At 53.5% G+C, this 17,435-nt stretch overlaps 1 protein-coding gene across 1 annotated transcript in view; it reads left to right on the plus strand.

Moving 5' to 3' along the window:
• The window catches only part of GPT2 (glutamic--pyruvic transaminase 2), a 48,487-nt gene that overhangs the window by 9,673 nt on the left and 21,379 nt on the right, over positions 1-17,435 (plus strand). Inside the window, exons 3-6 of the mRNA XM_026449517.1 lie at positions 4,234-4,323; positions 7,084-7,192; positions 13,187-13,320; positions 16,275-16,518. Of these exons, the coding sequence (XP_026305302.1) occupies positions 4,234-4,323; positions 7,084-7,192; positions 13,187-13,320; positions 16,275-16,518 (577 nt within the window). The remainder of the gene's footprint in view (positions 1-4,233; positions 4,324-7,083; positions 7,193-13,186; positions 13,321-16,274; positions 16,519-17,435) is intronic.

Raw genomic sequence — 17,435 nt, forward strand, 5'->3', positions numbered from 1 at the left:
GGCCTCCCAAAGTGCTGGGATTACAGGCTTGAGCCACCGCGCCTGGCCTCCTGAATATTTTTGATCTGTGGTTCGTTGAGTCCGCAGATGCTGGAGCCACGGATGCGGAGGCCGACGATGTTCCCTTCCGTGGTTCGCCTTTTTGTTGATTGTTTCCTTTGCTGTGCCTGGTTAGAATCATCCATCCGCCTGTGACCCTCATGCTGGTGAGAGGCCTGTGGGCTAGGGAGGACAATTCTACCTGCTAACACCCTATGAAATATGCCATCCCCAGAGCTGGGGAGGGGGCGGTGGGGATGGTGCCCTCCCCAGATCCCTGCTTGAGCCAGTGGCGGGAGGGGAGCCCTCCCTGGGAAGGACCTTCCGTCCATCTGTGCTGCACAGCGGGGGTGGCTCTGGGCGGGATGTGTGCAGGTGGATTCGAAGGTGTCTCTAGAATGCCATGAGAGGAATCAGGATGATGCGACTCCTTAGTCCCTCTGAGCTGGCAGGGCCCTGAGGGCAGGGCAGGGGCAAGGTTCCCATGGGTGCTGTGCCTGTGGGCTCTGGACAAGTCACTGTGGGAGTCACTATGGGGAGTCTACCCCAGGCTCTTGGTATTTCCCACCCTATGTAGACCTTGAGTGCCTAGATGCAGAAGTGTGCTCAGAAGAGTCTCTTCTGCGTGGTGGCCCTTGGCTGGATGGGCTGGTTTTCTTTACCCATTCAGGGTAGCCAGTGTCCTGACCCCCAGCTCATCCATCATAGCAAAATGTCCAGGGTCTGCAGGCACCGAGACCCAAGAATGGAGATGCTGTGTTCCTAGGCTTCATGGCCGCGGGCCTGCGTTGGTTGAGCAGTGCGGGGGAGGGCACGGGCAAGGAATATTCAGGGCTCTGTTCCAGGCGTTAAACTCTCCCTGTGTTAGGCTGGCCCAAGGCCCACAGCTGTGTGTTGGTTCCTGGGCCTCACAACCGTGACAGATTTACTCCCTATGAAGAATGGGCTGTATCCACACCCCAGAAATCACCCAGGTTCAGCGAGCTAGGCCTGGGGTCTGCAACAATTCAGTCAGGCTGAGCAAGGATCCCATGCCAGGAGTCCAGGCCAGTGCCAAGCAGTGGATCGGGCCCGCCCCTTTGTACACAGAGGCTTGGGTAACTGCCCACACCCTCAGCCTCTGGGCTCCTGGCTGTGGGATGAGTGTGGGGGCTGCACCCCTGCAGCCAGAGCCTCTCCAGAGTGCCTATACCCCCATGTAGTGGGCAGTGTCGCCCTGGCTCTCCAGATACAGTGGCTGCATCTGGATGCCACTGGGAATCTTTTTTTTTTTTTTTTTTTTGAGACTAGAGTCTTGCTCTGTCGCCCAGGCTAGAGTGCAGTGGCGTGATCTCGGCTCACTGCAAGCTCCACCTCCCAGGTTCATGCCATTCTCCTGCCTCAGCCTCCCAAGTAGCTGGGACTACAGGTGCCTGCCACCACGCCTGGCTAATTTTTTGTATTTTTAGTAGAGATGGGGTTTCACCGTGTTAGCCAGGATGGTCTCGATCTGCTGACCTTGTGATCCGCTCGCCTCAGCCTCCCAAAGTGCTGGGATTATGTTGGCCAGACACTGAAGAACTCAGCAGACGGGCCACAAGGGGCTTAGAGGGCCCCCTTCCCCAAGAAACAGCTTGTAGGACTTAGGTCCAGAGCCACTTCGGGGGCATCTTCCTCAATCACCCATGCCTCCTCACATAGGGCTTAGGGGTGGCCCACTAGGGCCAGAAAAATGTGTTTGGCCTCTGCTTTTGTCTCTCAAGCCCACTGGTTTGTTGTTGTTGTTTTTAGGAGACAGGGTCAGGCCAGGCGAGGTGGCTCACACCTGTAATCACAGCACTTTGGGAGGCTGAGGCAGTGGATCATTTGTGCTCAGGAGTTCAAGACCAGCCTAGGAAATGTGATGAAACCCCGTCTCCATTAAAAATACAAAAATTAGCCGGGTATGGTGACACTTGCCTGTAGTCCCAGCCACTTGGGAGGCTGAGGCATGAGAATTGCTTGAACTCAGGAGGCGGAGGTTGCAGTGAACCGAGATCACACCACTGCACTCCAGTCTGGGTGACAGAGGGAAACCTTGTCTCAAAAAAAAAAAACAAAACACAAAAAAAACCAGGGTCTCACTCTGATGCCCAGGCTGGAGAACAGTGACGTGATCATAGCTCACTGCAACCTTGAACTCCTGGTCTCAAGTGTGATATTCCCACTTCAGCCTCCCCAGTAGATGGGGCTACAGGCATGTGCCACCATGCCTGGCTAATTTTAATTTTTTGTAGAGATGAGGTCTTGGGCAACTTGAAAGTGTTGCCCAGGCTGTTGTTGAACTCCTGGCCTCAAGGCATCCTCCTGCCTTGGCCTCCCAAAGTGCTGGAATTACAGGTATGAGCCACCACTTCCAGTCACTAGTTTTTACTTAAGGTGTACATTACTGATTTTGGAAAGGCCATCATGTCTTCTAAGGTTGCTTTTATTCACACATTGCGTGAAAAGGAGAAAAGACAAGTGTCACAAGCACAGAGTTATATCTGTAAAATTTGTATTTGGGGTACCTTTGGGGAAGGGGCAGCTGGAGACAGGACAATGGCCAAGCCCTCCCACCCGGGCTGTGGCCACCACCTTGCTGAGCCCGCTTTTCCTCCCACTGTGACCCTGGCGACCTTGTTCCTGGGCTGGCTTTTGTAAGATGATATTTGTACTCTGCTAAGGGCTTTCACACTGTTTGTTTCAGGTAATCCTTTCAGCTGCCCTGGGAAGTCCTTGAACCTGTTGTTGACGGCACTTCTCCCAGTGGCTGATTAGGTGTATCAGGGAAATGTGCAGGATTCCCACATTTCCAGGTCCCCGTAATTCTCTTCGTCAAACTCTGCTTTCGCCTTTGCAGCAGCCAGGGTGTCCTTCCATCACGTCCCCAGTGACGTCGCAAGGGTCTTGGACTTCTGTCTGTGATCTCTCTTCTGTGCTACACACATTGCTCAGGCAGTGGCCTCAATTTGCTCTTCAATCAGTCTTTTTATCCCAGATAACTTTTTTTTTCTTTTTTTAATGTGAAAATCAGCCCACATGTTTCATTCTACAAAGAATGGGTTGCAAGAAAATGACCCTGAGGATTCCCTGCTGATGCATGTCTTCTGTTGGGGAGGGTTTCCTCAGTGTCCCTGGCCAATCACTTAGGCCATCGCGGTAGAGCTGTGCCTGGGGCAGGATGCAGAGGAGTCTGGGACCCTCTGTCCCTGACATTTGGCATGTTCTGCTGCTGACTCCTGCCTCCCTCCCACACAGCTGGCCTGGAGCTGCCTTTTAGACTTCCCTGTGTGGTGGCGCTCAGGCAGTGGAGTGGCAGCTGTTCGGGATGCTTGGGCAGCCAGGAAAGCTCTTCCAGCCCTTCTGGAAAGTGGGAGGCAGAGGAGAAACAGTGGTTAAGAAGAGTGACCTTGGAATCCGGCTTCCTGTGCTTATATTCAGTGTCAGCACTTACATTAATCAGTTATGTGGTTGGGCACAGTGGTTCACCCCTGTAACCCCAACACTTTGGGAGGCCAAGGCGGAGGAGCCCAAAGGTCGGGGATGCAGTGAACCATGATCACACCACTGCAGTCCAGACTGAGTGACAGAGTGAGACCCTGTCTTTACAAAATAGTAATAATAAGTAATAAATAGAATTATGTTGGCCGGGCGCAATGGCTCATGCCTGTAATCCTAGCACTTTGGGAGGCTGGGGCAGGTGGATCACATGAGTTGGAGACCAGCCTGGCCAACATATTGAAATCCCGTCTCTACTAAAAATACAAAAATTAGCCAGGCGCGGTGGTGCACGTCTGTAATCCCAGCTACTCGGGAGGCTGAGGCACGAGAATTGCTTGAACCCGGGAGGTGGAGGTTGCAGTGAGCCGAGATGGCACTACTGTACTCCATCTTGGGCAAGAGAGCGAGATTCTGTCTCAAAAAAATAAAATTATGTGACCTTGAGCAAGTTTTCTAACCTTTTAGAGCCTTGATTTCCTCACTGTCAAATGGGATTAATACTAGTTCTTCCTCATGGGATGGCTGTGAAGGTTAAATGAGACAAGGCATGTCAAAGGCCTGGCACCAAGTCAGATACTTGGTAAGGCTCAAAATAGGGTTGTTTATTAATATCCTGCGGGAACCTTGCCTGGCCTCTGGAATCCAGAGTTTAAGAGTTTCTAAGTAACCACCTGTTGCTTTCTGTCTGCCCAGGGTATCAAAAAGCCATTCACAGAGGTCATCCGAGCCAACATCGGGGATGCCCAGGCTATGGGGCAGCAGCCAATCACCTTCCTCCGGCAGGTGAGCCACCCCCAGGAGCAGAGGCTGAAGGAGGGCAGGGCCCTGGGCTGGGCGGGCCGTCGTAGGGACCATCCTCTGCCCCCTCGATGTCCAGGCCCTCCCAGGCGTGATGCCCTCTGGCTGTCTCCCTTAGCCTCCTTGCTGCCTTGCTGAGGTTGTTGAAAATTTCCAGACCTATTTTGGGGTTGCTCTGGTGTAGGAGGCTGCCGGGGAGACTCTTCCACGGGGTGGGGTCCTGGGAGCGGAGTTAGGAACTTGGTGGGCAAAGGCAGTGGTGGGGTAGGTGGCAGCCGAGGGGACAGGGAAAGGCCGGCTGGGCTGGCAGCAGGCTTTGGGGGGCAGCAGGAGGTGTCGTGGCGGGGCAGAATGTGGCTTCCCACTTGAGGCCCTTCTGGGTGTGAGTGTGGGCTCTGCTGCCTACCAGCTGGGTGGCTTTGGGCAGGTAGAAGTTGGCAGATTGCTGGGCCTTGGTGAGGCGAAGAGTGCAGAGGCCTCCTGGGGCCCAGCACAGGAGCTCCAGATTGGGGACGGCCGCTGTGAGCTGCTGTGCCCCGGCCGCCTCTGCAGTGACCCAGCTCCCTCCTCAGGCTCCAGGAGAAGGTGGCTTCCACATTTCAGTCTGAGCACTAACCTCAAAAGTGCCACCTGGGCCGGGATTGTGGGATTGCGGGGTTGGTGGGCTGGAGGTGGCGGGGTGGGAGATGCCCCGGAGCAGAACAGAGGCGGGAGACCCGGTGTGTGACAACTTTTTCTCAAAGGACTGAGGCGCTTTTGTTTTATTTAGGTTTTGTTTTTGTTTTTGTTTTGAGATGGAGTCTCTCTCTGTCGCCCAGGTTGTAGTGCAGTGGTATGCTCTCGGCTCACAGCAGCCTCCACTGCCTGGGTTCAAGCAGCTTTCCTGCCTCAGCCTCCCGAGTAGTTGGGATTACAGGCATGCACCACCACGCCTGGCTAATTTTTGTATTTTTGGTAGAGATGGGGTTTCACCATATTGGCCAGGCTGGTTTCAAACTAACTTCAAACAATCCGCCCACCTCAGCCTCCCAAAGTGCTGGGATTACAGGCGTGAGGCACCGCGCCCGGCCTGTTTTATTTTGTGTGTGTGTGTGTGTGTGTGTGTGTGTATTTTTTTTTGAGACAGGGTCTTGCTCTGTTGTCCAGGCTGGAGTGTGATTGTCACGATCTCTCTGTAACCTCAAACTCCTGGGCTGAAGCAATCCTCCTGCCTCAGCCTCCTGAGTATCTGGGACTACAGGCATATGCCACCACACCCGACTAATTTTTAAAATTTTTGGTAGAGACAGGGTCTTGCTGTGTTGCCCAGGCTGGTCTCGAATTCCTAGGCCCAAGTAATCCTTTCTTGTCTCAACCTCCTGAGCCACTGGGATTGAGGCCCATTTTGGATCAAAATGCAGTGCTGTGTGTGGTTAAGGTTCATGGGCTAGGGCCATCAGGGAAGTCAAGCCCGGGAACCCCAGTTCCCTGTTCCCTGCCTTGCTCTCTGGGGCAAAGGGCTGGGGAGGGGCTTGGAGAGCTCAGTCCACAGTCCCTGAGGGAGTTGTCACAGGGCAGTGAGGGAGAGGAGCTGAGGCTGGGCCTGGTATGGGGGGCGCTCACTGGACCTCCCTCCCACGGCCACTGCTGCTGACCCTCGGAGCAGGCCCGCAGCCCTGGATGTTAGAGTCCCCATGCTGGGCCCAGGAGGGGGAAATGAATCAGACCACACAGAGTGGCTCTGCCAGGGAAACGAGGTGGGAGGAGGCCAGAGGGCCCTGACTTCCCTGGAGCATGAGCTTTGAAGGGGAGGGCCAAGCACGAGTGACCTCTCAGGAGAGGTCCCCACATGGGCCTGGGTTTAAGTTGTGACAGGCTTCAGAACAGGCCTCACTCAGCCTTATTTGCTGGAGCCGTGTTCCCAGGTCCAGCCCTGCCACTGTACACGGCAGGCCTAGCCTCTCCAGCCTAGTGCCAGCTGCCTCCAGCCTTCACGCATCTCCTCTGACCTGCGCAGGTGCCCCTGGGAGGCGGGCAGGCCAGCTCACTGCCCATTGTGCACATGAAGAGAAACCGGGCTCCGTGAAGCCAGGCGCTCACTGAAGTCACCCCGCTGGTGTCAGAGCCACAAGTCCTGACCCCCTCAGTGCACCTGGCTTGGCTCCTCAGTGCCAACCTCAACTTGCCGGGCAAGCTGGGGTTACCGGCACTTTTGTACACATTTGCTTGCTTAATCCTCTTAATTTGTGAGTTTGGGGTGATGTTCTCTGTTACAGAGAAGAGAAAGCTAGCCAGTTTTCATCTGGGGAGGAAAGGGGGTGATGAGGAATGCAGGGGGAGGGGGCCTAGGGCATTGGGGAGCTCAGGCTGGGAGTAGGGGGGTCTGCAGCCCTGCTCCACCCAGCTGGGCATCGATCGCCTGCCCCCTGCTCTGCAGGCCCCCGATTGTGCCTTGGGTGTGTAAGCCCACTGTCCCTAGTGGAAGAGCTTGGGCCAGGGGCGGAGGAACAGCCTCACTCTGATCGTCGACTCCTCTTCCAGCAGCCCAGGTCATAGTGCATCCCAACTCTCAGCTTCTCCCCTTCTGCTGCAGAGAGCCCAGCGTCTTCCCCTCCTGCCCCCAAGCTCCCACAGGCTGAGTCCTCGCAGAGAAGCTTGCATCAGCCCCATCCCTGGGAGCTGTCGTCCTCCCAGTGGCCTCTGTGCCCCTCCCGGAGCTCTGGGAGTCGGGGTGCTGGGAGCTCAGCCTGCGTCTTGTTCTCCCAGGTGATGGCCCTGTGCACCTACCCAAACCTGCTGGACAGCCCCAGCTTCCCAGAAGATGCTAAGAAACGCGCCCGGCGGATCCTGCAGGCTTGTGGCGGGCACAGCCTGGGTGAGGCCCCAACTTGCCAGGCCCCGGGACGTGAAATGAACGAGTGTTCCCAGGGGGGCCCCAGCCTCGAGTGAGAGTCATGCATGCAAATGGGTGTGTGAATGTGTGTGGGCTGACAATGCGCAGAGTAAACAAAAAATAGCGTCCTCATCCCACTTGCGCCTTGCTGGCCTCCTGTTTATTAAGCGGGCGGTGCTGGCACCACCTTTAGGTGCAAGTGCCTACATCATGCCGGGTGTGGGTCCTACTCCCTGGAGCCAGCCTCGTTGGACAGCAGCTGAGCCTGCCTTTGTCACAGCAGGTTTCACCCCGCAGCTGGAGACTGGGTAGAAGTGCAGTGCCCAGTTTTGTTCAGCATCCTTGCCTCTCTGTGGCCTCCAGCTCTGAACATGTCCCTGCATTGTCTTGGAGATGGCAGCCAATTGCTGGGGAAGGGAAGCATCTTGGGACCCCTCCGGCCCCTTTCTGTGGCTTTCTTGCGTCCAGTGGTGCCAGTACCCCCAAGTACTTCATGGTGTTCCCCTCAAACTGGCCCTCACTCCCCTTTTCGGGGACCCACGCCCCAATGTCTGCCTCCTGACGTGGCACCAGGCTCCGCAGAATGGACCTGGAACTTGGCCTCTGTAGATGTGAAGATGATTCTCTCCCTTCCCTGCGGGGATGGAGGTTCCAGCCTCTGGGCCTCCAGCTCTTTGTCATTTTCTTTCCTCTGTTTATTTCTGCTGGTTCCTTCACGCAGCACCCACGTTGGGAATCCGGCTTCCCTTGCCCTGAGGAAAGCTGCTGTTCTTAGAATCTTCCTAGGATATGAGCCCTGATGTTCCTGAAAGTGGAGCTGAGGGTGGGGACAGATTCTGGCGGCTTGTTCAGCAGGGGAGTGGCCCCCCTTGTTGTCTCTATCTCCTGCCCCCCCCCCCCCCCACCAACTTTTTCCGCTCTGTCCCTTATTGACGGCCCTGTGCTCACCCTCCTGGGTGTAGCCCCACTGCTCTCCCTCTGAGTCTGGGCACTGTCTCTCTCAGGAGGGGGCCAGCCGCCCCTTGCTTTTCCACCTGCCAGCCTGGATGGGGTGTGGGCTGGGGTCTTGTATGCCACGACTTAACCCCAGGCTGGCAGAAAGCAGCTCTGCAGCCCAGAGGCCCAGCTGCCAGGCTCCTTTCCCCGCTGCACGCTCTGCCTGGCCCCAAGGGCAAAGGTGTTTCTCAAAGACCCCATGGCCATGGGCCTAAAACTCCTGGAAGCCCCCAGCTGAGAGGCAGAGGGAGGGGAATGTGCCTTTTGAGTGTCTGGGGACGGGGTAGGGATTTTTCTTCCACATACTAAGCCTCATCAACAGGTTTTTGCAACTTCGTGTCAGCCAGAGCTGGAGTAGTGGGGCTGAGAGACTGTGTCCCTGGGAGTTCCCTCGTGGGGTGTTACAGCAAAAGACCAGTTGGCCCTCATGGTTTTTGGGACCCACTCTGAGCCCTGTTCCAGGACCTCGTGAACACAGGTGAGGTAGGAGTGCTTGGAGTCTCCCTCATCCTTCAGCTAGGAAGTACTTTGTACCCACCTTCTGGGCTTGCAAGGAAGGTTCATGTGTGCTAAATCCCCTTGTTAGCTGTAGACAAGCCCTGTGCATTCCAGGGGGCAGAACAGTGTGGTCCTTCGCATGACAGGGACATAGTGGTGTCGCTCTCTGTTACCTACGCTCTGGGCAGCCTGAGCACCTTTCTGCCCACAGGAGTAAAAAGAAATGGAGCACGTCACTATGCTCCAGGGCCACCTTGACCCACAGGGAGATTATTAAATGTGTATACAAAGTCGTGAAGCTCACCCAAGAGATTTTTTGTTGTTGTTTTTTTGAGACACAGTGTCACTCTGTCACCCAGGCTGGAATGCAGTAGCGTGATCTTGGCTCACTGCAGCTTCTGCCTCCCAGGTTCAAGCGATTCTTCTGCCTCAGCCTCCTGAGTAGCTGGTACCACAGATGCACGCCACCACACCTGGCTAATTTTTGTATTTTTAGTAGAGATGGGATTTCACCATATTGGCTAGGCTGGTCTTGAACTCCTAACCTTGTGATCTGCCCACCTCAGCCTCCCAAAGTGCTGGGATTACAGGCGTAAGCCACCGTGCCTAGCCACTCAGGATGTGTTTTTATCATGCCCTTTAAAATTATTTCTTGGACTGGGCATGGTGGCTCATGCCTGTAATCCCAGCACTTTGGGATGCCAGAGCAGGTAGATCACCTGAGGTCAGGAGTTCGAGATCAGTCTGGCCAACTTGGCGAAACCCTGTCTCTACTGAAAATATAAAAATTAGCCAGGCATTATGGCAGGTGCCTGTAATCCCAGCTACTTGGGAGACTGAGGCAGGAGAATTGCTTGAACCCAGAAGGTGGAGGTTGCAGTGAGCCGAGTTTGTGTCATTGGGTGATGATAGTGAAACTCTGTCCCCTCCAAAAAAAATATATATATAGATATATATATGTATGTATGTGTATATATATATAATTTCTTAACAGGGCTTCTTTTTTTTCTCTCTCTCTCTCTTTTTTAAGAGTTAGGGTCTTGCTCTGTCACCCAGGCTGGAGTGCGGTGGTGCAATCATAGCTCACTGTAACCTTGACCTCCTGGGCTCAAGCAATCCTGCATCAGCCTCCCAAGTAGCTGGGACTACAGGCATACACCACCACACTTGGCCAACTTTTATATTTTTTGTAGACATAGGGTCTCACTATTGTCCAGGCTGCTCTCGAATTCCTGGGCTCAAGCAAGCGATCATCCTGCCTTGACCTCCAGAGTAGTTGGGATTACAGGCATGAGCCACCATACCCAGCAACTTCATTTATTTTCTCTTTGATGAGCAATTTGGTTCTCAGGTGTGTCCTAGATCTTAATGGGGTTGAGGTACAACCTAGCACCTGCCTGGGGCAGGGCAGGAGCTGTGTGCCTTTGTCCAGCCCCTCCCTGAGCACGTACCAGGCTGTGTTCTAGACATCAAAGGCACTGGTGAGCAAGGTGGGTGGAGCTTCTGTGCTCACGAAGCTATCAGATTTGGGAGGAACAAACATGAAAAAGAATTTCTACGAACGTGTAATCACGATTTCTCATGAGATCTTGGAGAGAGCTACAGGACTATAACAAGGGGCTCTATGGAGAGGAAGAGGTCATGGGGAGGATGAGTAAGAACCTGCAGATGCATGCTGGACCAGCGAGCAGTGTGCGCAGAGGCCCTGAGGTCGGGACCTCCGTGTGATGAATGAAGGGGCCCTAGGGCAGTGGTGTTTAGTGAAGTGGGAGTTCGGCAGTGGGTCCTCAGCAGGGTGTAGTGTAGCGCAGCCTGCAGTGGGCGAGGTGCTCTGGGAGAAAGGCACAGAAGAAACGGGCAACATCCCCTGCTCTGGAGGAACCAAGAGTCAAGAGTCAGCATGGAGAGGGCAGGGCTGCTTCTGTACAAAATAATTGGAGGGGCCAGCACAGTGGCTTACACCTGTAATCCCAGCACTTTGGGAGGCCGAAGTGGGGGAACTGCTTGAGCCTGGGAGTTCAAGGCTGCAGTGAGCTATGATCGTGCCGCTGCACACCAGCCTGAGCAGCAAAGTGAGACCCTGTTTCTTAAAAAAAAAAAACAAAAAACACTAATAAATAGTAAAGTAACTGAATAAATTATAGGCTGAGATTGGCTGGAGGTGGAGCAGAATCTTTAGGGCAAGGCTCCTGGAGACAGACTAGAAATGATCCTAGAAAGATCAGTGTGTTTTGGAGCATAACGTGAGATCTGAAGAAAAACCCAGGAGCCTCTTTGGAAGGGTAGGAAGTCTGTGACCCGCAGAAGTGTGATTCAGAGAAGCAGAGGGCTTGCTCATGGGTGAAGGCCCTGGGCGTTCAGGGAAGTGGATGCTCTTAGAGGCAGGAAGAGGGGAGGCCCTGAGGAGAAGGTGGGGCATTGAAAAGGGGTGAAGGGAAGCAAGGAGTCCTAGGTCTCTCTTACAGAAGCTCAGAAATACCAACTAAATCACCTAGTGGGGGTGGGCTCTAACACAAGCATCTGCACCTCCCCTTTTTTAAACTTACAAAATACTCCTAATGTATTAGAATACTGAAAATAACATGACAGAAGCCCATGCCCACCACCCAGAGTGACACCAGTTAATGTTTGCCACTTGGCACCTTAGAGTATTGGTCTGGCTGCTCCTCTTACAGCCATGCAGAGCCCAGTGCTGTGCAGAGAGGCTGAGGCAGAGCTGGGGGATTCCAGTTCAGGGCATTTTTTTTTTTTTTTTTAAAAGACGGGGTCTCAATCTGTCACCCAGGCTGGAGTGCAGTGGTGCGATCTTGGCTCACTGCACCTCCACCTCCCAGGTTCAAGTGATTCTCCTGCCTCAGTCTCACGAGTAGCTGGGATTACAGGCACCTGCCACCACACCCGGCTGATTTTTGTGGAGATGCGGTTTGTTGGCCAGGCTGGTCTTGAACTCCTGACCTCTGGTGATCCGCCTGCCTTAACCTCCCAAAGTGCTGGGAGTAGAGATGTGAACCACTGCGCCTGGCCCCAGTTCAAAGCATTTGACTGTTCCTCCTCGATGCCAGGCCTGGACTGATGCATGCTGAGACCCCAGAGGAGAATCTGCTACTTCCATTCGCCATCCTGCCTCCTGGGGGTGGTTTTTGCAGTAGCCACAGAAGGAATAGTCTGGTTTTCTTTAAATGTGGTGTAAAATTCAAAAGGTCTAAAAGAATATACAATGAAACGTCTGCCTTCCACCTCTGACCCCCAGCCCCCAAGCACTTCCACGGGGAATTCACCTCACTAGTTTGAGTCTTCTTCCAGAGAGATCTTGCACCTGTACAAATACATCTTTCCAGTTTATTTTCAAAAACATAAAGAGTGGCCTGACATTTAAAAAAATCTTTTTTATGGAGGTAAAAACGTTAACGTACAGCTGGAATACCTTTCACACATGCAAACATCGATGTCACCCCACCAGACTCTGGATACGGAGCTGCCAACACTCTTTCGTGCGTCTTTCTAGTCAGTACCGCCACTCCCAGAGCAGTTAACCACTGCTCAGCTTCCGGGACCATTCATTAGTTTTACCTGTTTTTGAACTTAGTATAAATGACTTTCAACCCTAAATGGCAGCGGGAGGGTATGTTCACATGGGACTGGGGACTGGAGGACGCCTCACAGTCCCAGGGATCTGTGGTTGATGCTGGTCAGAGCCCTGGGTGCCTGGGGCTGGCCGGTGGTGCTATTGTGGGGTTTTTGGTTTTATTTTTATTTATTTTTTCGAGACAGGGTTTCACTCCAGGCTGGAGTGCAGTGGTGTCATCATAGCTCACTGCAGCCTCCTGAGCTCAAGTGATCCTCCCAGCTCAGCCTCCAAGTAGCTGGGACTATAGGCGCACGCCACCGCACCTAGCTGATTTTGTGTTTTTTGTAGAGATGAGGTTTCGCCACATTGCCCAGGCTTATCTCAAACTCCTGAACTCAAGTAATCCTCCTGCCTCGGCCTCCCAAAATGCTGGGATTACAGGTGTGAGCCACTGCGCCCAGCCCAGGGGGTGCTATTTTGGAGCCTAAATGTTGTCCCATTCTCTCAAGTCCTGTGGAACCATGTGTAGGCAACCATCATAAAAGCATGGAAATCCCAGCTCTAGTGACTGACAGTGTCACAGAACACATATAAATCCCAGGAGAGTGGCTGGAACAGGTTTGGACACCATTTGAATAGGAGCCAGGGCCTAGAATAATGTGTGACACATGATAGGTACTCAGTACTGGGTGAGTGAGTGGATGAGTGGATGGGTGGATGGATAGAGGGGTGGGTGGATGAAGCCCAGACACGTGGTTAAGCAGCTTGCCACAGTTCCAAAGCAGTGGGAGTTGGGCTCCACCCGAGACCCTCATCCCAAACAGGCATCCCTATAATTATATGGATATTAATTATATGGACCCTGTGGAGCCAGACATCCTGCCTCTGTTACTGTCTTACCTGCTGTCTTACAGGGTCCTACAGTGCTAGCCAGGGTGTCAACTGCATCCGTGAAGATGTGGCTGCCTATATCACCAGGAGGGATGGCGGCGTGCCTGCAGACCCCGACAACATCTACCTGACCACGGGAGCTAGTGACGGCATTTCTGTACGTGTGAGGGTGGCTTGTTGTTATCCGGTGTTTACCCACATGAAGAGCAGCCTTGCCTGTTAGGGCCCAGCATTGGAACTGGCTAGCAGGGAGACAGGCTAGCAGGGAGGGTGGCAGCATGGGTGGCCACCTCTGGTCCCCCTGCCCTGGCAGCCTGCAGTCTTTGCCTCTTTTAGTCTTCATGAGCCTGGGCGCTATTGCAGCCTTGATTTCCATCCGGAGTACACACCAGCAGGTCTGGCTGCAGAGGAGCCAGGGGCCACCCGAGGGTAACCATTGGCCTTTCTGTGGTTCTGCATGTACTGATGTTCCTCCTGTGCCAGGTGCTGAGGAGACAATGGGAAACCAAACACATCATTTGGCCTCTGCCTACACAGGCAGAGCAGACCAGCTGATATCACAAAAATAAATGCACATCACAAGCTTTTAGTTTCTCTTCTGCAGTAGAGAAGGACAGGGTGTTATGGGAGGGAGCAGTGGGAACTCCGACCTGGTGGGGCGGGGGCAGGAAGTCTCCAAGGAAGACTGAGCAGACACGGACCTGAGGGACACACAGGAGTGAACCGGGAGAGGGGGTGTGCTCTGAGCTGAAGGTCACTGTGTGCAGAGGCCAAGAGCTGGCAGGAGTCTGAGTGCTGGGAACTGGAGATGCTGGGGGATGAGTGCACAGCGAGGGACGGAGTTACCAGGTGGGGGCTGGCAAGGCAGCTGGCGTCAGTACAGGGCCTTAGAGGCCACGCTGAGGATTTGGGTCATTGTGCTAAGAACAACAGGGAGCCACTGAAGGGTTTGAAGGAGAAGGAGGTGGGGCAGTTAGATTTCTGTTCCTAAGTTTAAATTTTGGCTGCGAGGGGCACAGGAGGCAAGAGGAGGTGGCTCAGGCTGGGGTCAGCTGCCAGTGGGGTCGGGGAGGGCTGGGGCCAGTGGTTACTTGCAGTTTGGAGTGCAGTGGTTACTTGCAGTGGAGTCTGCAGTCCTGGGCTTGGGGGGCTGGTGGAGCCTGCAGTCCTGGGCTTGGGGGACCAGTGGAGGCTTCAGTCCTGGGCTTGGAGGACTGGTGGAACCTGCAGTTCTGGGTTTGGGGGACCGGTGGAGTTTTCAGTCCTGGGCTTGGGGGGACTGGTGGAGCCTGCAGTCCTGGGTTTGGGGGACCCTCCCCCAAATAGGTACTGAGTACCTATCATGTGTCACACATTATTCTAGGCCCTGGCTCCTACTCAAATGGTGTCCAAACCTGTTCCAGCCACTCTCCTGGGATTTATATGTGTTCTGTGACACTGTCAGTCACTAGAGCTGGGATTCCCATGCTTTTATGATGGTTGCCTACACATGGTTCCACAGGACTTGAGAGAATGGGACAACATTTAGGCTCCAAAATAGCACCCCCTGGGCTGGGCGCAGTGGCTCACACCTGTAATCCCAGCATTTTGGGAGGCCGAGGCAGGAGGATTACTTGAGTCCAGGAGTTTGAGATAAGCCTGGGCAATGTGGCGAAACCTCATTGGAGTTTTCAGTCCTGGGCTTGGGGAAGTGGTGGAGCCTGCAGTCCTGGGCTTCGGAGACTGGTGGAGCCTGCAGTCCTGGGCTTCGGAGACTGGTGGAGCCTGCAGTCCTGGGCTTGGGGGACTGGTGGAGCCTGCGGTCCTGGGCTTGGGGACTGGTTGCCTGCCTGTCCCTTTCTGTATACCCCTCCCAAGGCCTGGCTTGGTGTTAGGTGCTGTTGACTCATCTATTCTCAGGGAGCCATGTGCTGCCTGAACTCTTCCTTCTTTAACAGGGCTGTCTTTGTTTCCTGACCTGTAAGGCTCTTGTTTGTTGAGTGCTTTGTTCCTTTCCCAAAGCCTTTCCTACACATTAAGCTCTTACTGGAGCCCATGAGAAATGGAGGCCCGGAGACATTAAGTGATCTGCCCGCCTTGAGTCAGTTCATGTGACATTTGGGATTCTAACACTGGAGCTCCAGTACCAATCACATCATCTTCCATTGCCCTCTGCTGTCAAGGCCTCTCTTGAATCCCAGAATTGCCCAGTGTGGGAAGAGGTTCCGGAGGAGAGAAGGGGGAGTGTCCACAAGATTCAGTGGAAAGAATCAAGTCATTGTACTTTAAAATCTCGTGACATTTTTGCAGTAAGGAACTGAGTCTGGAAAAGGACCTATGCCTGTGTTTAAGGTGGAGACTCTCCCTGCAGAGGGTTTTGGCTAATTAATTCAATGAATTACTGGCACTTCCACCAATACCCCACAGGAATCGCATGGCCTGGTTTCTCAGAAATCTTAAGCACCCTGCTCAGCTTGGAAAACAGGTCATAGTGCCACCTGGTGGCAGTAGATGGGTATTTTATCCCATTTTAAGAGTCCCTTGTTGGGGTGGATGTAGGGTTGGGTCTTTCCAACCTTGGGCACTGATACTGATAACACATACTCCTGGGCCCCACCCCTGACATAGGGAATCAGGATCACAGGAGCGGGGTCAGAACAATTCTGAGACAGGGCTAGTATGGGAACTACTATTTTATAAGTATTAAAAATACAAGTATTGAGTCTTTTTAAAAATATATTTTTTTAAAAGAAAAATATATATTTTTAAATTTTTATGTAGGGAGGTGGAGGTCTCACTGTGTTGCACAGGCTGGTCTCGAACTCTTGGCCTCAAGTGATTTGGCTGCCTCAGTCTCCCAAAGTGCTGGGATTTTAGGCGTGAGCCACCGTGCCCAGCCTAAGTACTGAGTCGTTAACTACACGTTCTGCACTGTGCCGAGAACTTTAGAATGTTGTATTTTGCTTACTCTTTGCAGCTTCCCTCATTTTACAGATGAGGAAACTGAGACTCGGGGGAGTAAAGTGACTTGCACAGAGTTGGACTGGAGGCATGCAGTGCAGCCACGGGTGAAAGGCTGGGTCAGGGATGGGAAGTGGTGCTGGCTTTCTACATGTGACTTCTGTGTTGCAGACAATCCTGAAGATCCTCGTCTCTGGAGGCGGCAAGTCACGGACAGGTGTGATGATCCCCATCCCACAGTATCCCCTCTATTCAGCCGTCATCTCTGAGCTCGATGCCATCCAGGTGAACTACTACCTGGACGAGGAGAACTGCTGGGCACTAAATGTGAATGAGCTCCGGCGGGCGGTGCAGGAGGCCAAAGACCACTGTGACCCTAAGGTGCTCTGCATAATCAACCCCGGGAACCCCACAGGTCTGCACTTTACTTCCTCGCCAGTTTCATAGAGGGTGGGAGTGGCTGATACACTGGCTGTCTAGAAACCAAAGAGTTAAATAATTAAAGGTTCTCTCTGCCCCTAGTTTCCCTTCCCCATTTGCTAACCTAAAGCCCTAAAATTTGCCACAGGCCACCTCAAGAGGTGAGTAGGCCAGGTGCGGTGGCCCATGCCTGTAATCCTGGCACTTTGGGAGGCTGAGGCAGGTGGATCACTTGAGGTCAGAAATTGGAGACAAGCCTTGCCATTATGGCGAAACCTTGTCTCTACTAAAGACACAAAAATTAGCAGGGCATGGTGGTGTGCGCCTGTAGTCCCAGCTACTCAGGAGGCTGAGGCATAAGATTTGCTTGAACTCGGGAGGCAGAGGTTGCAGTGAGCTGAGATCATGCCACTGCACTCCAGCCTGGGTGACAGAGCAAGACTTTGTCTCAAAAACAACAAAAAAAAATTAGCCAGGTGTGGTGGTACATGGAGTTCCAGCTACTAGGGAGGCTGAGGTGGAATGATTGTTTGAATCCAGGAGGCAGAGGTTGCAGTGAGCCGAGATTATGCCACTGCACTCCAGCCTGGGCAATAGCGTAAGACCTTGTCTAAAAAAAAAGTGAGTAGACCGGGCGCAGCGGCTCACGCCTATAATCCCAGCACTTTGGGAGGCCAAGGTGGGTGGACCACGAGGTCAGGAGATCGAGACCATCCTGCCTAACACGGTGAAACCCTGTCTCTACTAAAAATACAAAAAATTAGCCAGGTGTGGTGGTGGGCGCCTGTAGTCCCAGCTACTCAGGAGGCTGAGGCAGGAGAATGCTGTGAACCTGGGAGGTGGAGATTACAGTGAGCTGAGATCCTGCCACTGCATTCTAGCCTGGGCGACAGAGCAAGACTCCATCTAAAA

This window comes from Piliocolobus tephrosceles, chromosome 17 (assembly GCF_002776525.5).
Source record: "Piliocolobus tephrosceles isolate RC106 chromosome 17, ASM277652v3, whole genome shotgun sequence".
NCBI classification, from domain to species: Eukaryota; Metazoa; Chordata; class Mammalia; order Primates; family Cercopithecidae; genus Piliocolobus; species Piliocolobus tephrosceles.